Source organism: Manacus candei, unplaced genomic scaffold, assembly GCF_025592945.1.
Source record: "Manacus candei isolate 608988 ecotype Guabito, Panama unplaced genomic scaffold, ASM2559294v1 h1tg000019l, whole genome shotgun sequence".
Lineage (NCBI taxonomy): Eukaryota > Metazoa > Chordata > Aves > Passeriformes > Pipridae > Manacus > Manacus candei.
This window is the reverse complement of record NW_026138067.1, coordinates 8,259,584-8,284,116: the sequence shown is the minus strand read 5'-3', so window position 1 is coordinate 8,284,116 and position 24,533 is coordinate 8,259,584. Positions and strand designations below refer to the sequence as shown.

Genomic DNA, 24,533 nt, shown 5'->3' with positions numbered 1-24,533 from the left:
TTAAGTAAAGCATGATAGAAATGTCAAACGTGTGAGAGTTTTACTGTAGCAAAGATATAAGAAAAAAGCCCATCCAAGCTGAGGTGTCAGGTACGGCCTGAGCTGGAGGAAGTACTCTATCAGGTCCTGTAACAGTGAAACAGTTAGACTGAGGAAACCTGAGTACAGCTCCAAGTGTAAGCACTCAGCCAGGCTCATGAAAGGCTCCAGTCGGTCTGTAGATGCACACACCATACCCTCTGCCACCCGAGGCTGCATTCACAGATGTGACCTAATCTTTAACCCAATGCGATCAGCCAGAAACCTGGAACTTCTCATTGCGGCAATCCCAGGACAATATCAGTCTTTCTGGCATTTAACAAAGGTCCAGGAGGCCTCATTTAACCCAGCTGACAGTCATGCAGTCTCAGTGTGCACACTGTGACCATCAAACTATTCTCCATGTCCAAAACCTGAGATCTGTGGATAGATCAGAGGAGGGGAACACTACCCAACAGATGAAACAGTGCGCTTTCTCTCGCTCCAGCCAAGTTTTCAACAGCACCTCTGGCTATTTAAACCTCACTGGCCTCCCATTTTCCCCTTCAGCAAAACAAGGGTAGTATTTCCCTGTGCAACCCAGAGCAGAAGGGGTCCAGTGAAGCCTGACACTGCTGTACATTGCTCTGCAGCTTTTGGGAAGGGAGTTAGGAGTAATTCAAAAAGGAGGAATATAATTAATTGGCCAGTGTACAGGGAGCATTTGCAACACTCAAGAGGGTGATATGCACTGACACTTACACAGGCAACTTGGGCACCTTTCATGTCCCTGTGATGCCTGGGTTGTGAATTATTATGTGTTTGCAACAGAGATTCCAGAGGCTTAATTAAGCATTACATTAATTAAGAGAAATCTAACAGATAATTTGATGTAAATAGTCAGTCCCCAAGAGTTCACAGAGATGGACATGAGAGCATCGTGCTTGCTTTGCCGTAACTTTCTCTTCCGTGCTCTCCCATCTTGGGTGCCTGCAGCCAGCTGGCTTGCCTTGTGACACTGCTGCAATGGATACTGCTCAAAGGTCACTTTCAAAAGCTTTTAAATTATATGGACTTAGAGTCAAAATTAATAGTTAGAGGGATTAATGTAAATTTTACACAACCATGGAATTTTTTAATTCCTAGATATCTCCTCTTGGGACTGAAACATATTACAGAAAGTGCCTTATTATTCCTACTTCGAAGTATGTCTGTGCAAGGCCAAGAGAGCAGTATTTTATACGTGATGTTACAATGTTGGATTTCTCTTTTACTGCCACTATTGTTTAAGTGATCTTCACTTTGAGGGATAGTGAAATGGAGCATAATTCAGAGGAAAAAGTAATCTTCAGTTCTAGGAGATGCATTCACCTGCAACTACGTGGGCTTCTTTTGCAGCAAGAGGCAACAAAGCAGCACAAACCTACACTTAAAAATGTCAATAGGCCAAACTAATTTCAAACCATGTTTTGGGCAGGCTACATTTAGCAGTAATGTTTTTAAGTGTTTTTAAATGCGCTGTTTAAGACATAAGACTAACACCAACATAACATCAAAGCTTCTTCCCGTCTTTAAATATCTTTCAGTCTGCTCAGCTCTCATAAGGCATTTAACTGCACTCAGCAAGAGGTGACATTCCTGGTAAAAAGTCCTTGCTCTGATCTCTATCCAAAATTCAGCTCGCATCCAAACCTCCACCTTTCCTCCTCCGGCTTCAGGGATGTAGACAGCTCAAGGAGCCCTTTGTAAGAAGAGGCCTAAAGTACCATAATAAATGCTCCAGTCTCAGACTTCAGGGAAAAACTGAGCTTTGTTCCACAATCCATAGAGGATACGCCAATTGTTAAAAACACACCATCCTAATTTTTTCCCCTCTAATATTACACTTTAGTCTTAGTGATGTCTCACCTGGATCCCGCTGGTGTTGTACAGAGTAGCTAGGAGAGGACATCAGCCTCCAAGCACTTCAATAAAAACTCCCATCCTTTTTTCTGAGTTCAGAAGATGCTCACACCCACACCTGTTCGCACCAGAAGTCTTGTCTCAAAATGTGCAGGTGGGGAGGACATGCAGCACACAGGTTAAGGGTAAAATAGCAGATGTTATTGAATTCAGGCTTATAGCACAGGAACCAAGTCAGCTCCTTCCCAGGCTGAAGGGACGCCTATTTGTAGTCCCAATAAACATTTTCTTTCTAACCCAGGAACAAAAAAAGCCTTTCTTTAATATGCACCTCAAGAGGTACCCAACATGCCCCTAAGCTGCTGAAAGCTGAGACTCAAGCAGTAACCCCCTCACCACCAGAGATTCACCTGTACCCTTCACAGAATCATAGAATGGGTAGGTGGAAAGTGAGAGAAAAGGAAGAACCTATGGCAGCAGGAGGGAAAGAAAACAAGTGTACATAGTGGGTGTACAGGATCCCTCAAGGAAACCAAACCAATGGAAAAGACAGCACAGCAGCCTCACAATAAGTTTACCAAAAGTATTCTCATATTTGTTGAGGATAAAAATCAAGATATAGGAAGGAAAGAAGAGAGAGTACAGGAAAAAGATGAAACAGATAACAACGCATGGGTTGTTACCGTGGAAGAGACTTCCTCTGAGAGCAGTGCCCTCCCTCATGTCAGCACAGAGCAGAGATGGGAGGACTCTCTAGAGCAGCTATGCTTAAGTATGGGAAAGTAGACAGAAGAACAGCAAAGCAGTAACAGCAGAAGGGAAAAGCAATGCAGGAGGACTGACATGCAGGAAGGTGGCAGCACCCAAAGGTTTTTAAAACGGCTGAAGGCTCAAAAGTCAGATGTGCTTACATGATGTATTCAGAGGTTTTGTTTGCAACTTATTAACTAGCCCCTCTGTTGTTATTTTTAATAAATAGTATTGATTTGCGTCTACTTTACATTGTCTCAAAAACAGCGCTATTTTTTTAAAAATGAGATGCAGCTTCCAACACATGTCACCTTAAACAGGCAGCAGATAAGTCAGTTTTCTTGCCCTGTGTCAGCAATAGTGAAAGAATTATGACTGGTACCTCCTTGCTTCTTCAGTGGTCTTAAAAGGACAAACACAGATTGTTACTGAAGTTTATTCATAAACTTCCTCATCTATCCACTATCAAATACTTTGGAGGTGTGTAGTGGGAGCAGATTTATTTGCCATACTGCTGTTTAGTCTGCACTGAAGTAACTCATTCTACTCCAGCCAGAACACTTGTGCAGAAAATACGCACAGCAGTGTTGCCTTCTAAATATATTCTAAAATTTAACATCTGAAAATTGCTGTCAAATCACTCGACTTGTGCAAGATTTAAAGCTACATGACAAGCATATGAAACATTTTTGAGAACTTTTCTCCATGACTGAGGCCATTAAAAGTAATTCTTACTATCTTGTTTTCTCAATCACTTATTTCTTAAGCAAAACTTGTGCCAGAACCCACTGCAACTTAGTTAAAAATTCTATTTGTCTAGGCAGGTAAGATCTAGTCACATGGCCCCCTATACTTCCCATTCTCTTAGAACTTCACTGTTCCCTGTAGGCACAGGAAAAAATTCTCAGGCACAGAATGTGCTAACTTCACTCCTCTATCACAAGGTAAGTAATCCATACAACCCATGAATTCAGGATAATAGTATCTGCACAACAGTGGAAAAGGTATCCACCAAAGTACTGGGCTGGACACAAGCAGTATACAGACCCCCCTCCTCCTACACACTTCTTTCCAGCAGACATTAAACTTCTCTTCTTCACTAAAGCACTGTTGCCTTCTGCTGCACATTTACCATGCATACTTTACCTGGGAATTCCACTGTAAATACATACAGTAAGTGTACAAAAAAATGGAATTTGAAGTGCTTGTAATTGAACTTTCACACTAGCATTTTTAACAGCAGGACATGATTCTTTTTCTCAACTACACTACCTATGCAGTGAGTGTAAGGGGTGAAGATTTTTTTCCTTAACTGTAGGAAGTATAAGAATTTCTGCCAGAAATACAAATTTACCAACACAAGTAAGTGTTTAAAACACTCCCTTACATTCACAACATCAGCCTTTATAAAAAAGGTGCACCACTCTTGTGTATTGATGCCACTGCTGGTAGCCATTGCACTGTCACATGTAAATGAACAAGGGAGCACAGGAAGCTGCAAGTGACAGTGACAAGAAATCCACTTTTAGTATTCAGCTGTAACTTGTGCTCTACTGTTGCATAACCTACCAGGAGCACAATTTGAGTTGCAGGCCATCCATAACAAGTTATTTTCTCCTGCACAGGTCAATATGATCTCCCATGAAAAACTCTGAAATGTTTATAAATACATTGATAAAAAGGTAAAAGCAGACACCTTTTATCAGGTAGGAAGCAAAGGGTTCTTTAAAACTGTTTAATTACATGTTTCAGGTAAGCACAGACAATACAGTAGATTTCCCACCACTCAATATTTACATTCTTTTCCCTAGGCTTGAGCTGTTCATTAAGTGTTTTTCAATCAACATCCTTGTCAATCACTTTTGCTCCAAGGAATGGTGCTGGAATAGAACTATTGCAGGAAACATTCCATCAAGGCATGATTTTCTGCGGGGTTTTTCTCCTTTAAGAACCATGTACTAGTAGTTCAAGATATTTTGGGAAAGTCCTGGCTTCCAAGATGATCTGAAGAATGCACTGAAACCAAGCACTGCGCTGAAGTCCTATAAATAGTTAAATCAATACCCATATGTATGTTGTAGAGTTGAAATTTTCTTTTCACCAGCACTGCCAGTGATGCTTGGTTTCTGTTAGGACAGTTTCACACCAATTTTGTTTTGTTCCTTTTTCATTAGCCTTTGTGCCTCTTTCTCCATTTTCTTTCGCTGTTGTTCTGCTGCTCTTTTTTCCCTTTCTGCTATCTTCTGTTGTCTGCAATTAAAGAAAACATGAATTGCTAAATAACAGGAATCCAATTTTCATTATGGATAAGGACTTCATACCTTAAGTTCCTGTCAATACATAGTTTATTATAACTAATAAAAACAGAGCTTCAGTCTACTGTTGTTAGGCTCAGAAGAATTACTCTTTTATGGTGCTGAACAACTCTTTTCAAATTAACCTAAAATCATAAAATACCCTGAGTTGGAAGGGACCCACAAGGATCACCAAAGTCCAGCTCCTGGCCCTGCACAGGACACCACCAAGACTTACACCCTGTGTCTGAGAGTATTGTCCAAAAGCTTCTTGAACTCTGTCAGGCTTGGTGCTGTGACCACTTTCCTGAGGAGCCTGTTCCAGTGCCCAACCACCCTCTGGGTGAAAACCTTTTTCTAATATCCAACCTCATCCAATTTGGTCTTAGGCAGTAATATTTGTTCAATTATTTAGTAATCTAAAAGCCACTAAATTCTCAAAGTGAATCAGTGAGAGTTTAGGACAGTTATAAGGGCTAATGCAAAAAATAAAAATCTATGTAATGCTTTCAGTAGCAAGAGCACCCATCTTTTCAAATTCAGACCAAATCACTTTGACTTGTCTAGAACAGTGACTTGTGTCCCCCCTTTCCCTCAGTAGAAGCATCAGTAGTGACCCCTTTTGTAATGCAAGTACTGCGAACATTTTTGTCATGATCAGATGAGATGGTATCTTCCAATACTCCCCATCAGGAGTTGAGGATCTGTATTGTACACTATTGTCTGCTACAAATATAAACAATAGTCTTTATGGAAATAAAAAAAAATAGTAAGTCTTCAGTTGGGTATCCTTTTAGCATTATTATAATTGTTATAAAACTCCAGACATCACTCTCTTAGCTCAAAGAATCTGTCTTGCAATTTCAACAAATACATAGCTGACTACAGCAAAGAAAGAAAGAACACAGGAAAAATTCACTCATTTTATTCCCCTGCTTCAGCTAGAACATATTACTGAGTGGTGCAGGACCAACAACTGGATCCATACTCCAAGTGACACATTGGAGCTCTCTCCTGTATTATCTAAGTAGGTCACTCCTGCTTTGGATTCAGTTTATTAGATATGGAAAAACATCCTAAATTGCTTGCAAGAGGACTTTAAAAATGAAGCTTCATTAACTTGAAAAGGTGAAATTTAACACAGTTTTAGTAAGAATAAAGAACTGCTTATTAAAAGAGAATAAAGAATTCTAATTGATGAGGGAGTTAAATTTAAATGTATCTACATTACCTGAGCACATCCACTTAGGTGTGTAAAACATATAGAGTTAAAAAGTATCATCACCTGAAGCAACCTTCTCTGGTAGATTCCAACTATGGACAAACTGGGCACACAAAACTTGGAAATATTTGCGGTACAAAGTCTACATATTATCTTTGTATTGAACAGGAGACAGACTGCACTTATTTAATACCTTGTTTCCCTTGATTGATTATTAATGGCTAGAAGTTTTCCTATACTCTACTAAGCTGCTCTGCTGTCAGTCATGGAAGAATGAAAATAGTCATTCACATCAGGATCTACCTCCCAAGTTAACAGTAACTCAAAAGTTTTGGGGTTTTTGAGGTTATCACCCACTATTTACCTTCTACCTGAAAGCTGGACAGTTGACAGTGCTGTCAGTCGAGCATACGCAGAGTAATAATATTTGTCACTTTACAGTAGCAAATTTTCTTACATTCCCCACACCTCTGAACTGATGCAGAGGGGAAGAAGTGCTTTGTGCAGCAAATATGTAGAGACAGTAGTTTCAAAAAGCCACATGAGGTGTGCATTAAGCAATGCCACTGATCACGGCAGCTCCGGTTTCTTTCCCTGTGATGACACAGCGGCGCCTCCGCGCCCTCTACGGGCCAAGAAATTGTATTCGGTTACACCCAAATGAGAAAGACCTTTCATGTCACCTCGGACAGAGCAACGGGTCACCCGAAAACACAAACAAATAGCTACTATAAACTAAAAATGCACGAGCTTAACTGTTCACACTGGGAAAAAGTCTTCATTGGTAATAGAAAGTTTTAAGTTGTAGATAGGTATCTAAAATTTGCAGACAAATTCCAACTAACTAAAATAACTGAAAATCCAGTTTATCATCTGCTACACTGATTCATCCATCACTGGAAAATTTTTATGTATCCCAGCCCAGAACCTGCTGGATAGTGGGGAAAAAAAGAGACTACAGGAAGTTCTCAGGCACTAGTAGCCTAATCCTCAGCACTGCCTTTCTGCATGCTTTGCAGAGAGCATTTGGCTTACTGTGCATGCTTATTTCAACTGTTATGTTTATGCACTGAGTCACCAGAGAGGCCACAGGATACAGTCTTCTCTGCTAACTGAGCACCAACAGGTACCCAGACACAGCTAGCTGAGGGAGACCTTCGCTTTTTCTGCACACTCATTTTATTCTCAAAAAGCACCACTGGAGTACAGTCAGCACTAACACTCTGGAATGTTAGGAGGACTCTCTCCTCCATTTAGTAGCATCTTACACACGCTTCTTTCAACTGTTATCCTTGTGCACTGAGTCACCAGGGAGGCCGTGGAATCTTCAGATCATTTTGCAGACCAGCATTAAGAGGAGACTCCATACCACTTCCTTATTACAGTCCGTCAAAAACAGAGCCAGGCCTGTCAAGTACTATACTAAAGTTCTACATTAATATCAGATGTTAAATATATCACAGATGTCTACTGAAAGAGAAAGTGTAAACCCAGCAGGTATTTCCTATCAATCTTGCTAAAAATCAGCCGGCACTTCGCTCATTTACAGATAAACATTGCCATTTGCATGTCATGAATAAAACAAAGGTTTTACTTCACACAGCTGGGATACAGCTTACACAATGACCAGTTGTACTGAGGTAACCAAGTGGTATGCCATAGAGACAGCTACAGTTCCAATCATGTTCTAGCTACTGGAAATATTTAGACACATGCAAATCCCTTCTATAAAAAGTAAAGTTTGATACTTTTTAGTGGGGCCAGGAAGGAATTTCATCAAAATTAATAACTTGAGCTGAAGCCTTTCAATAGTAAAGATGGGCTGAAATCTTTATAATAGCTTCAACCAAATAACATGACACTTTGAAAAATGAAGGTTTAGGGAAAATCCCACTGCTATTGCCACATAAGAGATCTCTCTTCCTAAGTATTCTAGAGCACAAACCTGACAGCTGGCAGACAATATACCTTTGACCATCCTGGAAATATCCACTGCACAAATTTTACACACCAAACTGGCATATACATGCACCAGATCATTTTAGTAGTTAATTTGTATAGGACAAGCCTCTGTTTCTGAAAATTTGAATGCTACTTTTGAGAGTCCTAAAAACATCTGTAATGAAATGTGGCAAGGGTTAAGTAAAGTACTATGCAGCCTCTGCAGTTAGCAAAAGTAGTTGTTTTACTTCTCAGCTCAAAAAGAGCAGCATTTTTTTGTCGTTCATTTAAGCCCCAGTAGACTGCACTTCAGAGATTAAAGATCTTACTGAGCCTATTGTTATTTTTTATGGGAAAAACTACTATCCTTGGAACAAAACCAGCCCAAAGACACATCACTCATATCACAAAGCTTGTACTTCTGTTATGTATTACCAAAACACAAGACTGAAACAGTACTGAAGTTAAAAAAAAAACCATATATTGACCAGAACGTACACATAAATGCTTAAGTTTACAAAAATATTTGCAGTACAATCTTTTTCTCACATGTTAAGCTGCTGCAGAGCAAGGCTAACAGAGACATTAAACAGAAACAATTAAGAATATTGCATTGAAAGTGTGCTGGTGAATTCCCTCATTCCACAGACTGAAAAAAGTAAGTTTTTCAAAACACTGAAATAAATAGTTGATTGGAATTTTTTTTCCAGAAATTATCTTTTTTCCTTTAAAGATTCACAGTTCTAGAATGATTTTTTTAATATATCACGTCTTTACTTCACTTTATTATCACTACTGGACCACTGAAGCCATGTACTTGTGATATTGTGAGTAAAATGAGAACAGTCTAGGAAGCTGCAGCTATCTGAGGCTGGTTACCTGATGATGAAGCAACCAATAAAAGTTTGATAAAACCCTAAGTCACTGCAAAGTGAAATCATTGTGTGTGATTAACTTAGACTCAGTTTGCACCTCTTTAACCTCCATACTCCTTCTATGTGTTCTTAAAAGGGAAAAAAGAACATAGACAGAACAGATGAAGTATTCACTCTAACTTTGTGCAAGACTTTGACATTCAGCCTTATCAGCTAGTTTAGTTAAGTTGGCTAGAAAAGCATAGCTCTTATAGGGATTCCAAGAATATACTTAGTACTTCGTCTTTTATCCTGAACTACTTTTACTTTAAGCACATGATTATGATCCTTTTTATAAGGACATCAAGGGGTATTTTACTTAACCAAGTTGAAACCTGTTATTTGCACATAGTAAGTCACTGGGATTGGTGAGGCATCATTGGGCTGGTTTTTAGTGCGCATGTGCATGTGTATGTGTTAATGTGTTGTTCTGATGTTCCAGTGATTCTTGGATTTCCCCTACTATCTCATCCACTAAACTGATTAAATCCAAAATGTCCTCTGCCAACTGCCAGTTACTTAGAGATTAGATGCACAAAAATAATTTGTATTAAGAAGTGTTTAACAATTCTTAGCACTTACCAGAAAGGTGTTAAATAAGCAAACGAATGTGATTCTTTCACATGTGTCACATCAATTTCACTTACCTGAGAACTTCTTCTGCCTGCCAGGCAGCATCTTCCTCTTCTTCCCAGGCATTAGTATTTTCTTGCCAAGTATCCAAGTCTCCCAGTTCAGGCTGAAACAAAAGAGAAGCTCTAAGCACATGGAAAAAGAAAAAACATCGGTGTGGTTCCTGGATGTAGAGACAGGAAAGTTTCCTTAATATCTATTTTTAACCTTAGTGCTTAAGATTTACAGAAGTATTTAAGATATGGCAGTGCTTCTCAACTTATTGTCTATTAATTGTCTATTATTGCCTTTTTTCCTGCTCTAATAGTGAGGTTTTCCAGTTGTCAAAGGGGTTTTTGGACAAAGGCAGGAAGGAAGTACTGGAGTGCATTTTTGGGAAGAGGAAGATAAATTGAGCAGACTAAATAAGTAGATAGTGTAAAAGATTTCTGGAAGCCGCATGGACAAACCAACATGTATATCCATATGTTAGTATGCCCAATATCAGCTGAGTGATGCTTTTACTCACTAGAAGTCCTTTCCTGAACTATTTTCATTATGGACAGTGCAGGGAGGTGGTACAACCATCCTGTACGGCTTCCTGCCTAGACCCTTTTTGCACTTTGCTAATTAAAGCAGAAGCACTGTTAAAGACAGCAAAGGGCAAGGGAGGGAAAGCATCTCCTGCTAAATGGTCATGCTGATAGGTAACTAGACTATGTTTTCAAAGGCTAAAAAGCAAAAATTAGGAGACTGTTAGAATACAATCCCTACAGAAAGGGAAAAGTAGAAAGTTAAAACTGGGTCCAAGATAATAAAATAAAGGCAACACAGGAGGCTTTCAAAAAAGCCATCCACTCTTTTGTTAGTAACTTACTAGGTAGAACCAAAAAAGCCCTATAGGTCATTGCTTTAGCAGATTTGCAAGCAGAGAAGTGTATGGAAGTTTCTTACCTTTTTCTCTGTCGAGTTTCTCAGTAGAATATATTAGTTAAAACTAGACTAACTACTTCATTCTTTGAATCAAAGACTCAATTTTAAAACAATTTACATTATTCCACAAGTATTCGTCTTACTCCCCACAAAGCATACCTTAGACAGACTATTCCTTCCCCTACAGAACAGTCATTTAACCATGAAATACAAGATCAATACTTAGAGCATACTTACAGACTGGTGAATAAAAGGAATATCTTGTGTAGCTGCTAATCTGCTAGAGAATCCTGTGTTTCCCTCTGGAATCCCAAAATTTAAAGGCTCTCGTTTTTTAATAACTATCTGAAAATATTCAAAAACAGGAACAAAAAGTAGTAAATCAAAGCACGACACAGATTCCTTGGTGATCATTTAACTCTGTGCCTGTGAAGGTACACACCACCACACTGTGTCTCAAACCTGGTCAGGTCCTGGAAGCTGTACAGCTAAATGAACTGATAAGTGAAAGATGCTAAATGCAAAAGACAAGAACTCCCCCTCCCTACATTAGCTCCTTCTTTAGTCACATGGAAACCTATGACTGTATCAAGACAGAGAACGGGCACAAAGAATTACAGATCAAATATCTCCTAGAACTCATAAAAGCTGCCAACTACATGACATATTCCTTGGAGAAATCCTGCTTCTGTGATAGATCACTGTAAGATACTACCCTTGAGGGTAGTGCTGTCTGCACTGCCGCACTGCACTGCAGTGTGAGCTCTCTCAGCTACTTTCACAGCATATCTGTGCAGACAGTTTCAATAGCTGCAAAGTAATTCTCTATCATACCATCTAGTAAAGCTCCATACTGGACTGGTTTGGCTGAAAAACATGCACTAGTGCTTCTCCTAAAAGGTGTATTAGCAAATTTAGCCTGGAGAAGAGGAGGTTCAGGGGAGACCTCATCACTCTCTACAACTATCCAAAAGGAGGTTGTAGCCAGGTGGGAGTTGGTCTCTTCTCCCAGGCAGCTATCAGTAACACAAGAGGGTACGGTCTTAAGCTCTGCCAGGGGAGGTTTAGGTTAGATATTAGGAAGAAATTCTTTACAGAGAGGGTAATCAGGCATTGGAAGGGGCTGCCCAGGGAGGTGGTGGATTCTCCATCCCTGGAGGTTTTTAAGAAGAGACTGCATGTGGCACTTAGTGCCATGGTCTAGTAACCATGGTGGTAGTGGATCAAGGGTTGGACTTGATGATCTCAGAGTCTTTTCCATCTCGCCTGATTCTATGATTCTATGAAATTTAACATGGTTGCTAAGATCACGTTTCCCTCCCTTGTCTTGACCTCAAGTCATAAAGTTACCTCATTTTGCCCACTTTAAGTCTCTGCTTTTTCCCAATGAGGCAGATTCACAGTTCCACTGACTGTACAAATGCTAGTATCAATGCAAGAAAGGAAACAGGACTAGACAGTGTTATTTAGCAATGACAGACTCTGTTATTTGACTGAAGTTCCATTTCCAAATAGGTGAGTGTAGATGAGTGGCAACACGAGTAGATTCTACCTCAAATCTTGGGGTTTATATTGAGGCAACATATGATGGAAATAAAAACATAAATTCATATCTAAGTAAGTAGGCCAAGTTAACAGGAATATTCTTTACAGTGCATGCAGTCATCCCAAGATACACTTAAAATAAACCCAGTATACAGTACTCAAACAGCATGGACTCTTCTCCAGTTTTGTTCTGAACCTGAAGGTCATTCTATTAGGCAAAAAATGTCTGTAGATATAAAGGAGAAATCTCCTCAGTTCTCCTCTGCCCCTCAGATTTTGGGAGATCAAAATCATTCATTAGAAGAATTTAGTTTGCAGAATACTGCAGATCCTGAACGTACGGAAAACTGACACCAGTATCACCTCCAGTTCATAGGAGGACCACAGGAAGATTCAGGTTGGAGGGTGCCTCAGAAGGTCTGTAATCCAACCTCCTCCTCAAAGCACTGTCAGCTCAGAGGCTGATGAAAGTCATCTGGGCTTATCCACTTAGGGCTTGAAAACTTTCAGAGACTGAGCCTGCAAAACCTCTCTAGAAACCTGTTCCAGTACTTGACAGCCTTTGTTGTGAGGTTTTCCAACTGACTCAAAGACCTGTAAGTAACCAGCTGAAAGATTTGCACATAGAAACAAAACTTGTAATTACCAGAAGTTTAATCAGCATCTATTTACAGTGTTGATGCTCCTGTAGATATGACCTTCTGTCTTGTCTCCATAATAAAAACCAATATTTGAAGAGCAAGCTATTTTGAAATACCAGTCCCCTAATTCCAGCCTCCCAATATAACTTCATTAAAGAAGTAACCATTGTTTTCTGAAACTGCAGTGCTGCTCCCTCAGACTTCAGTAGACTAGGACATGGAATGTCTCTGTTCAAATAATGGAAGGGTATGAGCATAAGCATCTTAGTGCAGTGTTCCACTATTAGAGAGTTCTCACACTATACTTCCCAGAACCTTCAGACTATGAAATTATTCCTAAGTTTCCAATAACATTAAGACTAAAGATGTAAACATGAAATAGCATCACATTTGTTAAAATCTCAAAGTCAGCATTTTTAACTGGACATGTTAGACTACACACAAGCATCTGTTCTCCTTTCAACAGGTCAGCTTAATTTTACTAACAAGTACATTCTATAAGTTGATTTACTTACAGCCTACTTTAAAGCAAGGAAAACCCTTCATAAGTATAGTTGAAAGTGCAATACTTACTTTTTGAGTTTTTCTTATAGTTGGTGTCATATCTTTGAAATAATCAGGTTCCATTTGTTCCAAAGGATTTTGCTGAGCAGCCACATTACCATTTCCACCTTCAATCTTCACACTGGTAGGTGCATCTTCATCCCATGAAGACCAGTCTTCTACTTCAGGCTGAATAGAAGTATATGGTACAAGTTAATACTATCTGCAAGTAAAAACTTGTCTTTTTATATCTTGCTAAGATATATATACTTAATATTATACAGCATATGTAATAGTATTATATCTTTCTTGGAAATATACCAATGCTGTTGTAGGACTGCTATAATCACTCTGTTAAGAGATTATCTATTAAATCACCTACCACTTTAACAATTACCTGTTTAGGAACAGATGAATAATCCACTGTGGTTGGCAAAGTTATTTGGTCTCCACTTAACTTTCTCCCTCTTCCAGACCTGAAAGAAAAATGTAGGATTCCTCCAAGCTCTGAAAACATGAGCACTAAGTTTAAAAAAAACAAAAAGGAAGTCTGAGAACAGCACTACTGAAAATAGTCATGGCTAAAACATTTAGTGCTTCAACTACCTTAGTATTAACTACTGCCTGTAAAAGTCCGCTAAGCAAAGGAATTTTATCATGAATTTAAAGTGGTGTTCACATGAATTTCAAAGTGCAATTTATTGTTCTAACTGCAGTGGAAGAGGAGACATACTTCTGAGAAATATGAAAATGGACAAACTAACTCAATTATTTGCATAAGTCAGTTACAATTTTTACATTGTCAGTGTTTATAAAGCAAGCACTAGCGATACACATTTGTCAAAGAACTATTTCTGCTGTACACTGAGAAATTTTTCTATTTGTCTTGGATGTTAAGCTGTGTCTAGCAAATCGCTTTCTGGGTTGTTTGATTTGAAAGCCCTTCTAAAGTCCTTTCTTCTTCAAAATCTAAACAGAGGTCATACAAGATTATGCAAGTCAACAGCTTTTGTTCAATTCATGCTTCTACTAAAACAATACTGTTTCAATGCATTTCAGCAACTATATCAAATAATTTTAATTGAAAACAAACACTAATTCATTGCAGATAAACCACCTAGATATTTACTTAATGACCGTATTCAAACATCAAAATAATAACTAAAATATTCTTAGCTGACATTCACTATATTTTAAAACCTTACAACACAAAAGAATGAAATTATGGCTTACAATCATGTTTTCCCCAAGGAGTTTAAGCTCCTGTAGCAAAAGAGACATGTAATTGACCTTATTCAGCTTGGAAAAGTTAAGTTTTGGTTCTTACTACTGACGAGAATAAAACTGGGAAACTTCAATTTGTAGTTTCTATCCATTAATTTTAGTATTATAGAACATACTACCATCTACTCAGACTAGCTGAATTGCTTGTAATATCACCTCTCTGTATGCTGATAAGTGACTAGATGTACTTTTTCTACTTTAGGCCCAATAGATTCCTCCTTAGGAAAGATCAGGTGCTATCATCAAATTCTCAAGCTTTAATATAATTCACTCTAGTCCCTTTACAAACTATTCCTTTAAGCTGCAAAGCAACAGAGTTTAAGGGTAAAGGAAAGCAAAAACACTGTTTCCTCAAACACATTAGAGATTTCTGGTAGAGACTTCTGATTGACTAGACTTCGGTGACATCTCTAAAGGAAACTCAAGCTTGGAAGCATCCACCTTCAGACCTGTACAACATACATATCTTTAGAACTATTCTAAGCCATCGCTTTGCACTTACGTGTATTTCTCTGTTTATATGAACTAGAAGATTCCAGCAATGGAATGTCTTGTAACAAACATTCATCTAGTCAAAATCATTACACTAACAAGGGTGAAGGTAGGAGGAAAGCTTTTGTCATACAACATGGGAAAGAATATGCTACACAGAGCAGTACTGAGGAAAGGCTACGTATCTCCACCTCTACATAGGGAACAAGATGCTTATAGGAAGAGCTGCTTCACAACCATCATTAGACAGATATTGATCACTGCTCTGAATATCAAATGCCACAAGAATTCTTGGTTTTGTTTCTCCTTACTAATCAGCAACATCCACATTTCTCAGCTGGAGGAAGTAACTAGAGAGTTTAAACAGATGGACGTTTCATCTCTTTTTATACTTATACCTTTTATTTCCTGGAAACTGGATTCAGGCAGGTTGTCGTTTATCAAAAGATTTCATTAAAGAGATGACTAATGCTCTATGTAGGCTCTATGCTTACTAGGAAGATGCACAATCTCTACAGGTACTTGTATAATCTAAGTAAGTACTAGCTCATATCCAATGAATTAGGATGCACATTTAATCAAATCACATTTGCTGGTTATCAGGCATACTCATATGCAGGGATGCATTACAGAAACACAAAATTTATCAAGCTACACTTTCCAGCTGACAGTAAACAGGAGAAACATCTGTAGTTAATGAACTGAATTAATTTGATCCACTGACTTGCTTATGTGAAAGATTTTAAATTTTCATTCCTTCAACTAAATACTAGTCACAAAATAAAAGGTTTTCTACTTTTTTTTACTCCCAAGCAATTTCTCAGCTGTTAATTTCAAGGTTTTAGTTCATTCAGAATTTGAAAAAACTATGAAAATACTGTCATTACATCTACAAAACAATTATCAGCTTACAAAAACTATCTTAACACTTAGAGAAATGAGCAGCCCATATAATATAGAAGTTATCAACTCAGTGTTTTGACTTCTTTCAGAACTTGAACAGAAGTATTCTTAATTTAATTTTGGATTCAAATCACAGACTAACGTTGACATCTATATAGTTGTACAAAGCATTAAAATGTATCTTTTTAAAGCTTCACTAGATCTGTCGTGAATTCACCAACAAGTTGAGAGTTTCCCCTTATTTTTGGAACAAGTAAAGGCGAAGAGGAAATAAACAGTTATTTTTGGTCTACTATATACTCTGCATATGCTTTAACCTCACTGGCAAAGTTGTCATCATCATACACAAGAGGAGAATGCATTTCTCCAGGTTGCTATTTGTTCATGTAAAACAACGTGCTTCAAGAGTGGTAAGAAGCACAGTAGTTCATGACAGCACAGTGCCAAGATCTGCCTCAGGTGCTCTGCTACTGTACTACTGAACTCTACTACCACACAACTGTAACTCTTGAGGGTTTTGACAATGTTTCTAAGTATTACAATGCTGCATTCACAGGTCTACAACTCAAAAGAACACTACGTATGACTTACAAGAGTAACCAAAAAATAAGTCATTATTCACCATAAAAAAACCCCCAAAAAACAGTTTCCCTGAGTTTCCATCACTGTCCTCCAAACTTTTGAAAGAATCTTCAATAGGGAGAAGAATCTGAAGTCTCAGGCAACCGTTTTTTGGCAAAGCAGGATAAGAATTGCTTACATTTATAGTGAAAGCCAACTGCCTGATGACAGGGTGGATGCTGCCCTTAACTGAACAGTTTTTCTTCTAGTTTGTCATGGAATAGTTTTAAAAGGCAATTTTAAAACCCTAGCATAGTTGTTTAGAAAACCTCATTCAGCTATCATACAACAAAATACAGTCACAAACGCACTACACAGACTTTTGGAACTCTGAAGGAATATGCAAATTAAAGAATTACTCTGACTTAGTTTTCATCTGTCTTGATTGTTTTGCAGTTAGTAAAATCAGAACTGGGGAAATTGGTGGGTGGGTGCTGGGAGAAGGAAAGAAGTGTAAGAACCTGTAGTTGAAAAAGAAAATGCAACCAAATTAAATAAGACATGTTTACCTGCATATTAACTTTTTAACGAAAGAAAGCACTGCTGCCAGGCAAGTACAGACTTTAAAGAGTCGAAACTGTGTTATGGCCATGGTGAGAAACCCTTCCTGCAAAAGAAAAAAAGTTAGATGCAGAGGATTATACATCTTTATACAGTTCTTAAAGCCAACTACCTTAGTTGCTGCTAAGCAAGGAGCATTCTGTGAAACTGTACTAATGCAAGAAAAGAGAGGAGGTACCTGGAACAAAGATGCTACCTGCCTACTATCAGAGCATTTCACTGATGTAAATAATACAAGGTATCTAATATATATGGCCTTTAAAGAGACAGCACGTAATCATAGAGAAAGTCATAGCTAAAGACATTTTTAAAGGGGAATGCAGGCAACCAGTTGCAGTGATGGCACAGCTGACCTGTTTCAGACACTGCCAGTCACACTGAACACTGGCAATGAAAGGAGAACAGAATAAGCATCAGACAGAACCTCATGCTTGCTTGAGTATGTCTTGCATATACAAATTATAAATTTAGCCATTAAGTCGAAACCCAAAATTGGCTGTTTAAATTTACTTTTAATTTTGAGAGAAATGTATGATGAGAATAGACAATGTTTATTTTAGAATCAGTGTCACTGAAAAATCATCATCAAAGAAAGACTGTTCATTTGTGTGCACTATAGCACCAGTTGACCCCAGATCTATTGGTTTTTATATGCCAGACTGGATCATGATAGCAAACTCAGCCCAGAAAAAAAATCTTTGGCTGAGGCCACTCCTGTTGGTAGCTATTTTTCAGTGACAATTTCATAATCTAGAGAATTTATACTCAGTATACCACATCATTCCAACAGATCACCTCCAATAGGTACAGACTGACTCAGAATAATCTGATGCAATTCAAGGATCCCTTTCCTCTCTTCTACAGGTGAACGTGTCAGAGTAAAGAATAAGAGGTTAGGCTTCACAAATAGCTTTTCATTATGTACATCTACACTTGTAACAACATTTTCTGTTGCAAATTTAACATACCTCCTGGTGAGAAGAGAAGGCAGCCCTGTGACATTTTCCTCAGGCCATGAGTATTCCATGGAAGGACAGCTTGATTTCAAATATGCTATGGCATTTAAATCACTTTTTATACTCCAGGCTTTAAGTTAGGAAGAGTCAGGAAGGTGGATCATTAGGTAGGCTGCTCCAATACTGTCCTGAGGATTTTATTAAAAAGGTACATAATGGGATTTGTGAGCTTCACGGAGCATAGATTTATTTTTATTGGTGCTCATTTGCTACATAATGTAACTACTATTAAACACTGCAGTAATTATAGTACTGGAAATATTGCTTCACATATAGTCCACAATAGGAATTTCTGCTACTGAAAAATCATACTGGGTGGCTCTTAAACAAACAGGTCCTTTTACTGTGAAGTTGAAGGTCAAGTCAGTAAGTAACCACCAAATTACAGACCACACTGCCAAGCTGTAGCTCAGGAGAAAGGCCTCATAGGAGACGTGTCAACTCTACTTCAACAGTACTGTTGTCTTATTTCATTTCATGGGAGACTTTAAAACACAGAGAACCTGATACAGTAGTGGGTTGGCTCTTCATCTGACTGAAATAGGAAGCAGCCAGACTTCCCACAAAGAAGCAAGAACAGATATCATCCAAGACATTTAACTTTTAGTTTAAAAGACTGGACCATCATTTCATATCATGCTCAAGCACTTCCTTACCTTTCACAATGAGCAATGTTGACAATATCTAGATGACAAAGAATGCATCAGTCAAGAATTTGAAGGATTCAGAAATAACAGAAGTTAATGAAAGCAGAGTGGATAGTAATTAGATGGAAATTTTTCTATTCTACGGGTAGAAATTATTGTAAACTAACACTGAATTGGTGAAAGAAAACACTATTTTTAGAAGAGAGAACTAGAAGCTATCTACCTAGCATGAAGAGCAGGTGACCTGCTGAAATGAAAATAAAGGAAGACCTTTTCTGAAAGGAAGCTTGTTTAGAAGCTCACTCCACTCTAGCAGAATTCACTTTTCTACCAGTTTGGAGGGCAGGAGAAAAGGCATAGAATAGTACTCAATATTTGAAATTGTAAAGCCATCTTTCCCTGTTCAGACTACTTAACTATCACAGTGAACAGTACAGATAGATGCTTAATTAAAAAAAAAAAACCACCCAAACTATTGATTGAAAAGGTTGTTTTAGGAAGAAACCATTACTCAAAAACCTCTGCAGACTCAATATTACTTATGCTGCAAGTCAAGGGAGTAGGAATGTTGCTAACTGCAAAACTAAAACCAAAAAAACCTTCAGGTGTGTCAATGACATATATATATATATACATATATATACGTATATGTATATATGTATGCATACATATTTATAAGCCCAGTTTTTCAACTCATCCCTATTTTTTCTATTATTAAACTGCATACTCTATTTTAGATTTATTCTCAATATAAAGCTAAACAACTGAAAAAAACCCAACAGAATCCACAAGAAGTCTGGCTTGCAGGTTTGTGAAATCCAATGCTGACAAGAATTAGCCACCAGAAGTTAATCCATTTTAATCCATTTCCCAGGTCATTCCTATAGATGAGTGACTACATCCAATATCACCAGCATGCCTGTTTGGCAGGGTTCAACAGGTATTGTCATTCCCCACAACAACCAGATAACTAGTGCCTCTCCACTTTCCACGTGTCACACAAAGATTTCAGAGTTACGATAAGACACACACAGTCACTTAACATATTTGTGTTAGAGCTGCATTTCACTTCAACTGTGGCAGAACTAGGCCCTTCAAGGGTGGAACCTGATGGTCTTGGAGGTCTTTGCCAGCCTTAATGATTCTATGATTCAAGACAGTAGGCACTGTTTTGTCTACCTCTTCTCCAAGTGATGACTACAGTCTTCCCAATTAAGCTCTGTAAACTAGAAATTGTCAGATGCACAACCAGAGTTTTGGCAACAATATGCTATCATGTAACCATAGTGATATTACATTAGTTTTTATACTGCTAATTAAGATATGAAGCAGTATATTTGCATTAATTTTAGCAACATGCTAAAAGCTGTTTAAAACACAGTCTTGACCCAATTATTGTCTCAAGATAAGGACAGGTCAAGCATTGTCCCCTGTGTCTGAAACTGCACTTGAAACATGTGCATTGTTGCTCTAAGGACAGCACTACCCGAAAAGTTAAAGGTTTTGAGTTTTCTTTGGTGGCTTTTGGGGTTGGAGTTTTTTGTGTTTGGGATTTTTTTTTTAAGGTAATTAAATTTCTCAAAGGTAAGCAATACTCTGAAGTAGCTGTATGAATAGAGATGTACACAGAACCCTAATTTTCCTCAGTTCACTGCAAGTCTTATTCACCTGATACTGTTACACTAAACTTGTTATGTGAAACAAGCTTTTCATTCTTTTCTTGTCCATCCTTCTCAGACACTGGAAAGAAGCACAGCCATGTATCTTCCCTTTCTCATGAATGGTAGGGCCACAACATTCTGTCTTCCTTTTCTTTTAAGCCTTTCCTTGATAAACAATCCCAAAAGGAACTACAACTGCCTCAGCAGTCAACTATGACACAGGAAGACAGAGACAGAGTACTAACTGGCAGTGCTGCAGCAAGAATCCTAACACATTTCTTAACAGATAGAGGCAAAGGTGAAACACTGGACTAAAATCCAGAAAATCTGACAGGATTTGTCTGTTAGCCTGATGCAACCTTCTGCAAATCACACCTCATGCCTCAGCTTCCAATTTATAAAACAGGATAGAGATTTCCTTCTCCCACTATTGAAATTGCTTCTAATGTGTTACATTTATCAGACTTACTGTGAAATGAACTTTCCTTACAACAAACATAAATAAGCAAGTAAATCAAGACATGAATCCTAATTAAATTAATACTAGTGGTCAACTCAACAATTTTGTAACAGATGTCAAATTTCGATGGAGTTTGACTTGTGCAGCTCATCCTGCCTTCCACTGGTAAAAAGTCACAGCAGCTGCTCACATAAAGATGAACACAGAAAGGATTAAAGGATAGCAGCAGCAAGATGTTAAACACTTTAGAGCCAAGCCAGAGGAATGAGGCAACTTATACATTTTATGGATCCATAAAGGAAACAGAATGAAGGGAAGGAAAGTTCATAAGTTTATTGAACAGAAACATTTTTACAGTGCTTTCAGCTTGCAGCAGTGGCCTCATTAGAACTCCTGGCACCTCTGATTTCACTAGAAGTGGCCAGCACAGTCCATCCTCAGATGGTTAGTCAACTATGGTTCAGTGAGCAAGGCTCTCACTCACCATCACTGCACAATGAGCACACTGTCACCTGGAGAAGCACTTCCTCTTTCATATCTAACTGTACACACAAATACCACTTAAATAGTATTTCAACAGACAAAATTTAATTCTAAAATAAAGTCACTTTGTGGCACTAAAATTGCTTTAGAAACTTTTTTTCTCCTAATGGACTCGTCTACTACTGTCAGTGAAAAAGATGCCAAAATACTCATTACACAGCACCTATCCTGCTCTCCTTTGTTCCTCTACCATGCCAACTGATTTGTGCAGCTTACTTTAGATATCATCTTTGAAAGACAACTTCTGCCTTGAATTACTCATGCCTTGTGAATTGATTACATTTTCTTTCACATCAGCTCATCTGTGACTCTAGAATGAAAACACGAAGACACTTTGGAATCAGTGACTTTAACCCATAATAAACACAGCTAGATAAATAGCCAAAGTATGGTTTCTAAATCAAGATTAAAAATAACTTGTCTGAAACTGAAAGGTTCCCCTCCACGTACATATTTACATAAAAAGCTGCAACCTTCTAAAGTAAAAGGAGAAGTTCATTTCCTAGTACAAAAGATTAACATGGCCTTGAGTGTTTACATTTGTCAGCACCAAAACTCCATACTGGTTAAGTGGTGCTTTTATGTTTTCACTAGAACAGCTGATAGAAACCTAGCAAGGTTTCAGTGGCAAGGACAGGATTTCTTAAAAGTTTATTTTGTATGAAATTTTACAAAAGTAGAGTGGCCACGTCAATCTGATGATGAGCAAGCAGGTTTATAGGGAGATAGAATTTCATGAAAATTAGTAGATAGAGCTAAAAACCCTGTTTTCAAGCACGCAAATCCTCCTGCAAATCATGTACCTTACAAGAGCTACAAAGACATTCTGTATTTTGAAAACAGCAACATAATGATTCAGGAACAGCAGTCAGTCAAGTACTAAAAGACACAACCAGCATCCTGCATTTCAAAGACAGCCACCATGATTCTGTAGCCTAATCAGAGGTTCAAATTCCCTCTTCTTGGTTGATTTCTGTGTTTGTTTTTCTTTGGTTGTTTGCTTGTTTTTTCATCTCTTTATATAGAAACATAATATTAGGAACACTGAACGTGGTGGAAAAAGAACTTACCACAGTCTTGACCACCGATTTTGATAAATGGGTAGATAAACAGCATGACTGAACCTCGAAGCCATGCTATCATGCCATTAAACAAAGGAGCAGAACCCAAAGGGAAGATTAGAAGGCATCTCCTTTATCTAATTATATCTCTGTAATAGGTACTGTTGTTTCAGCAATAAAGTTCCAACTTTCAGTGCAAGCATCCTAACTAGGCAGTTGAGGTAGCTGTGATGAAAGACAGCTCACGCCTATAAATCACAGGTAAAGTCATCCAAGGTGCTCAAATCCAGGAAGAGATTTCAAGACTATTAAGAGCTGGAGAAGATACCAAAATTCAAGACAATATTTTGTCTCTCTAACTAAAGGCAGCAAAAATTTGTGACTGCAGGCAGTTCCTAAGTTATTCCTAGACACCCAACACTCTGATAGAAAACATACAGAGTTTCAGCTCTTTTTTAAACATGTCACTCCTAGAGCCATAAAACTACCATAGTAATACCACCACATCTCACCCCTTCCTCTCCAAGAAACTGAATATAGCTCGAATCTTGTTAATGTGGACTCTTGAAGCCTTCTGTTCTGAATTAGAATAAGTTCTACTCTTCAAGGCAACATTAGTTAAAATAGAAAGTTTATGTCCACTGACTGATCAGAGTCATTCTTTGACAATTCCTTACCTATATATGCTGCTGTCTTCTGAAAACCACGCAGAACAGAGATTGAAGTAACACAGTCCCATGATACTACACTACAACTTCTGCAACAAGTCTTTTACATAATGCACTAACTCATGTAAATCACTTCACAACATTGAAAAAGTTCTCAGACACAGAACCACAGTTCAAGAGACCCCAGTTCTGTTCCAGTCATTATCTGTCACCCTGGACTTAAGTTTTCAGTAACTACATGGAACGCCAAAGACAACAAATTAACACATTCTCATTGTTACTACCACAAAATTACCTTGCAATGCATGCTGTCTGAGCAAGAACCAGCTATTTACAATGAATGTACACTACAAGACGACCTACAAGAAACTTCTGCAGTGCACATCTGTATTGCCAGAGAGCTATAAAGCAGCAAGCTATGCTATTTCTCATTAAATGAAAGTCACGTTTCTAGTTAGTGCAACTAAGGCACTTACGCTGTGAATTCACGACCACGGAATAGTGCCCACCGTTCTCCTGACCAGGCCAGGCTCTGGTGTTATTGGAGAAAGCACTATACCCAGATGGTAGCACTTAATTTTTCTGTGATCTGCTAGAGATTCTCAAGACTTTGTAAGTGTGCTAAGAAACCTTCACATCACCTTTTATGAAACCTGCCGGCCAGCGTGAACAATGAAGAGTTTCAGACCAAGTAACCCCAAGCAGCGCCGTCCCACTGCCAGCTCCGACAGGACATGCGCCCCCCGCCCTTTGACACAGGGTGCCAAGCCTCCCAGTTCCCCAAACGCTGCCTATCTGCTCGCCCGCCGCTCCACGTTCTTCCCAGTCCGTGAGATTCCCCCCTCTCCGCCTCGGACGGGGCCCGGCCCAGCGGGGCAGAGGCGGCGGGCCCGGCGCTGCGGGGCCGGGGCGCTGCCCGGCAGAAGCGCGAGGGCGGCTCTGCCCCGCGGCGCGAGGGCGCGCAGGCCGGGCCCCTGCCCGGCAAGGCGGAAGCGGCGCCCGGCGGCGCAGGACCGAGACCGACCCTCCCCGCTCACCTGCCCCGGCGGGGAGGCCTCGCCGCAGAGCGCGGGGCTCCAGGGGCCGAGGCGGCCGCTCCCGCAGCCTCCGGCCGCCCCTCATCCACAGCCGGGCGCGCGCCGCTCCGCCGCCGCCTCGCGCGCCGCCATCTCGGCCCCGTCACCCGGGAGACGCTCCCGCCCCTTCCGGCCGCGCCGCTTCTCCCGGTCCCGATCCCGGAGCGCGGCCGGGCCGCGCTGCCCCCGGAGGCCTCACCGCGCCCGCCTCTCCCCCGCGGCTCG

General features: G+C 39.3%; 1 protein-coding gene across 3 annotated transcripts; it reads right to left on the bottom strand.

Moving 5' to 3' along the window:
- Window positions 1-4,391: 4,391 nt before the first annotated feature.
- On the bottom strand, window positions 4,392-24,415 carry EBAG9 (estrogen receptor binding site associated antigen 9). Of its 3 annotated transcripts, XM_051785416.1 has the most exons (8): window positions 24,270-24,410; window positions 18,145-18,320; window positions 17,125-17,222; window positions 13,713-13,791; window positions 13,346-13,504; window positions 10,824-10,931; window positions 9,689-9,780; window positions 4,392-4,920 (listed from the first exon to the last, which is right to left on the bottom strand). In XM_051785416.1, the coding sequence occupies exons 3-8, from the start codon at window positions 17,205-17,207 to the stop codon at window positions 4,800-4,802; spliced, it is 642 nt and encodes a 213-aa protein (XP_051641376.1). In that variant the 5' UTR covers window positions 17,208-17,222; window positions 18,145-18,320; window positions 24,270-24,410; the 3' UTR covers window positions 4,392-4,799. The 3 variants fall into 3 exon arrangements, with proteins under 3 accessions (XP_051641376.1, XP_051641375.1, XP_051641377.1); XM_051785415.1 differs by lacking the exon at window positions 18,145-18,320 and having other exon boundaries at window positions 24,270-24,415; XM_051785417.1 differs by lacking the exon at window positions 18,145-18,320 and having other exon boundaries at window positions 13,713-13,837; window positions 24,270-24,320.
- Window positions 24,416-24,533: the final 118 nt, after the last annotated feature.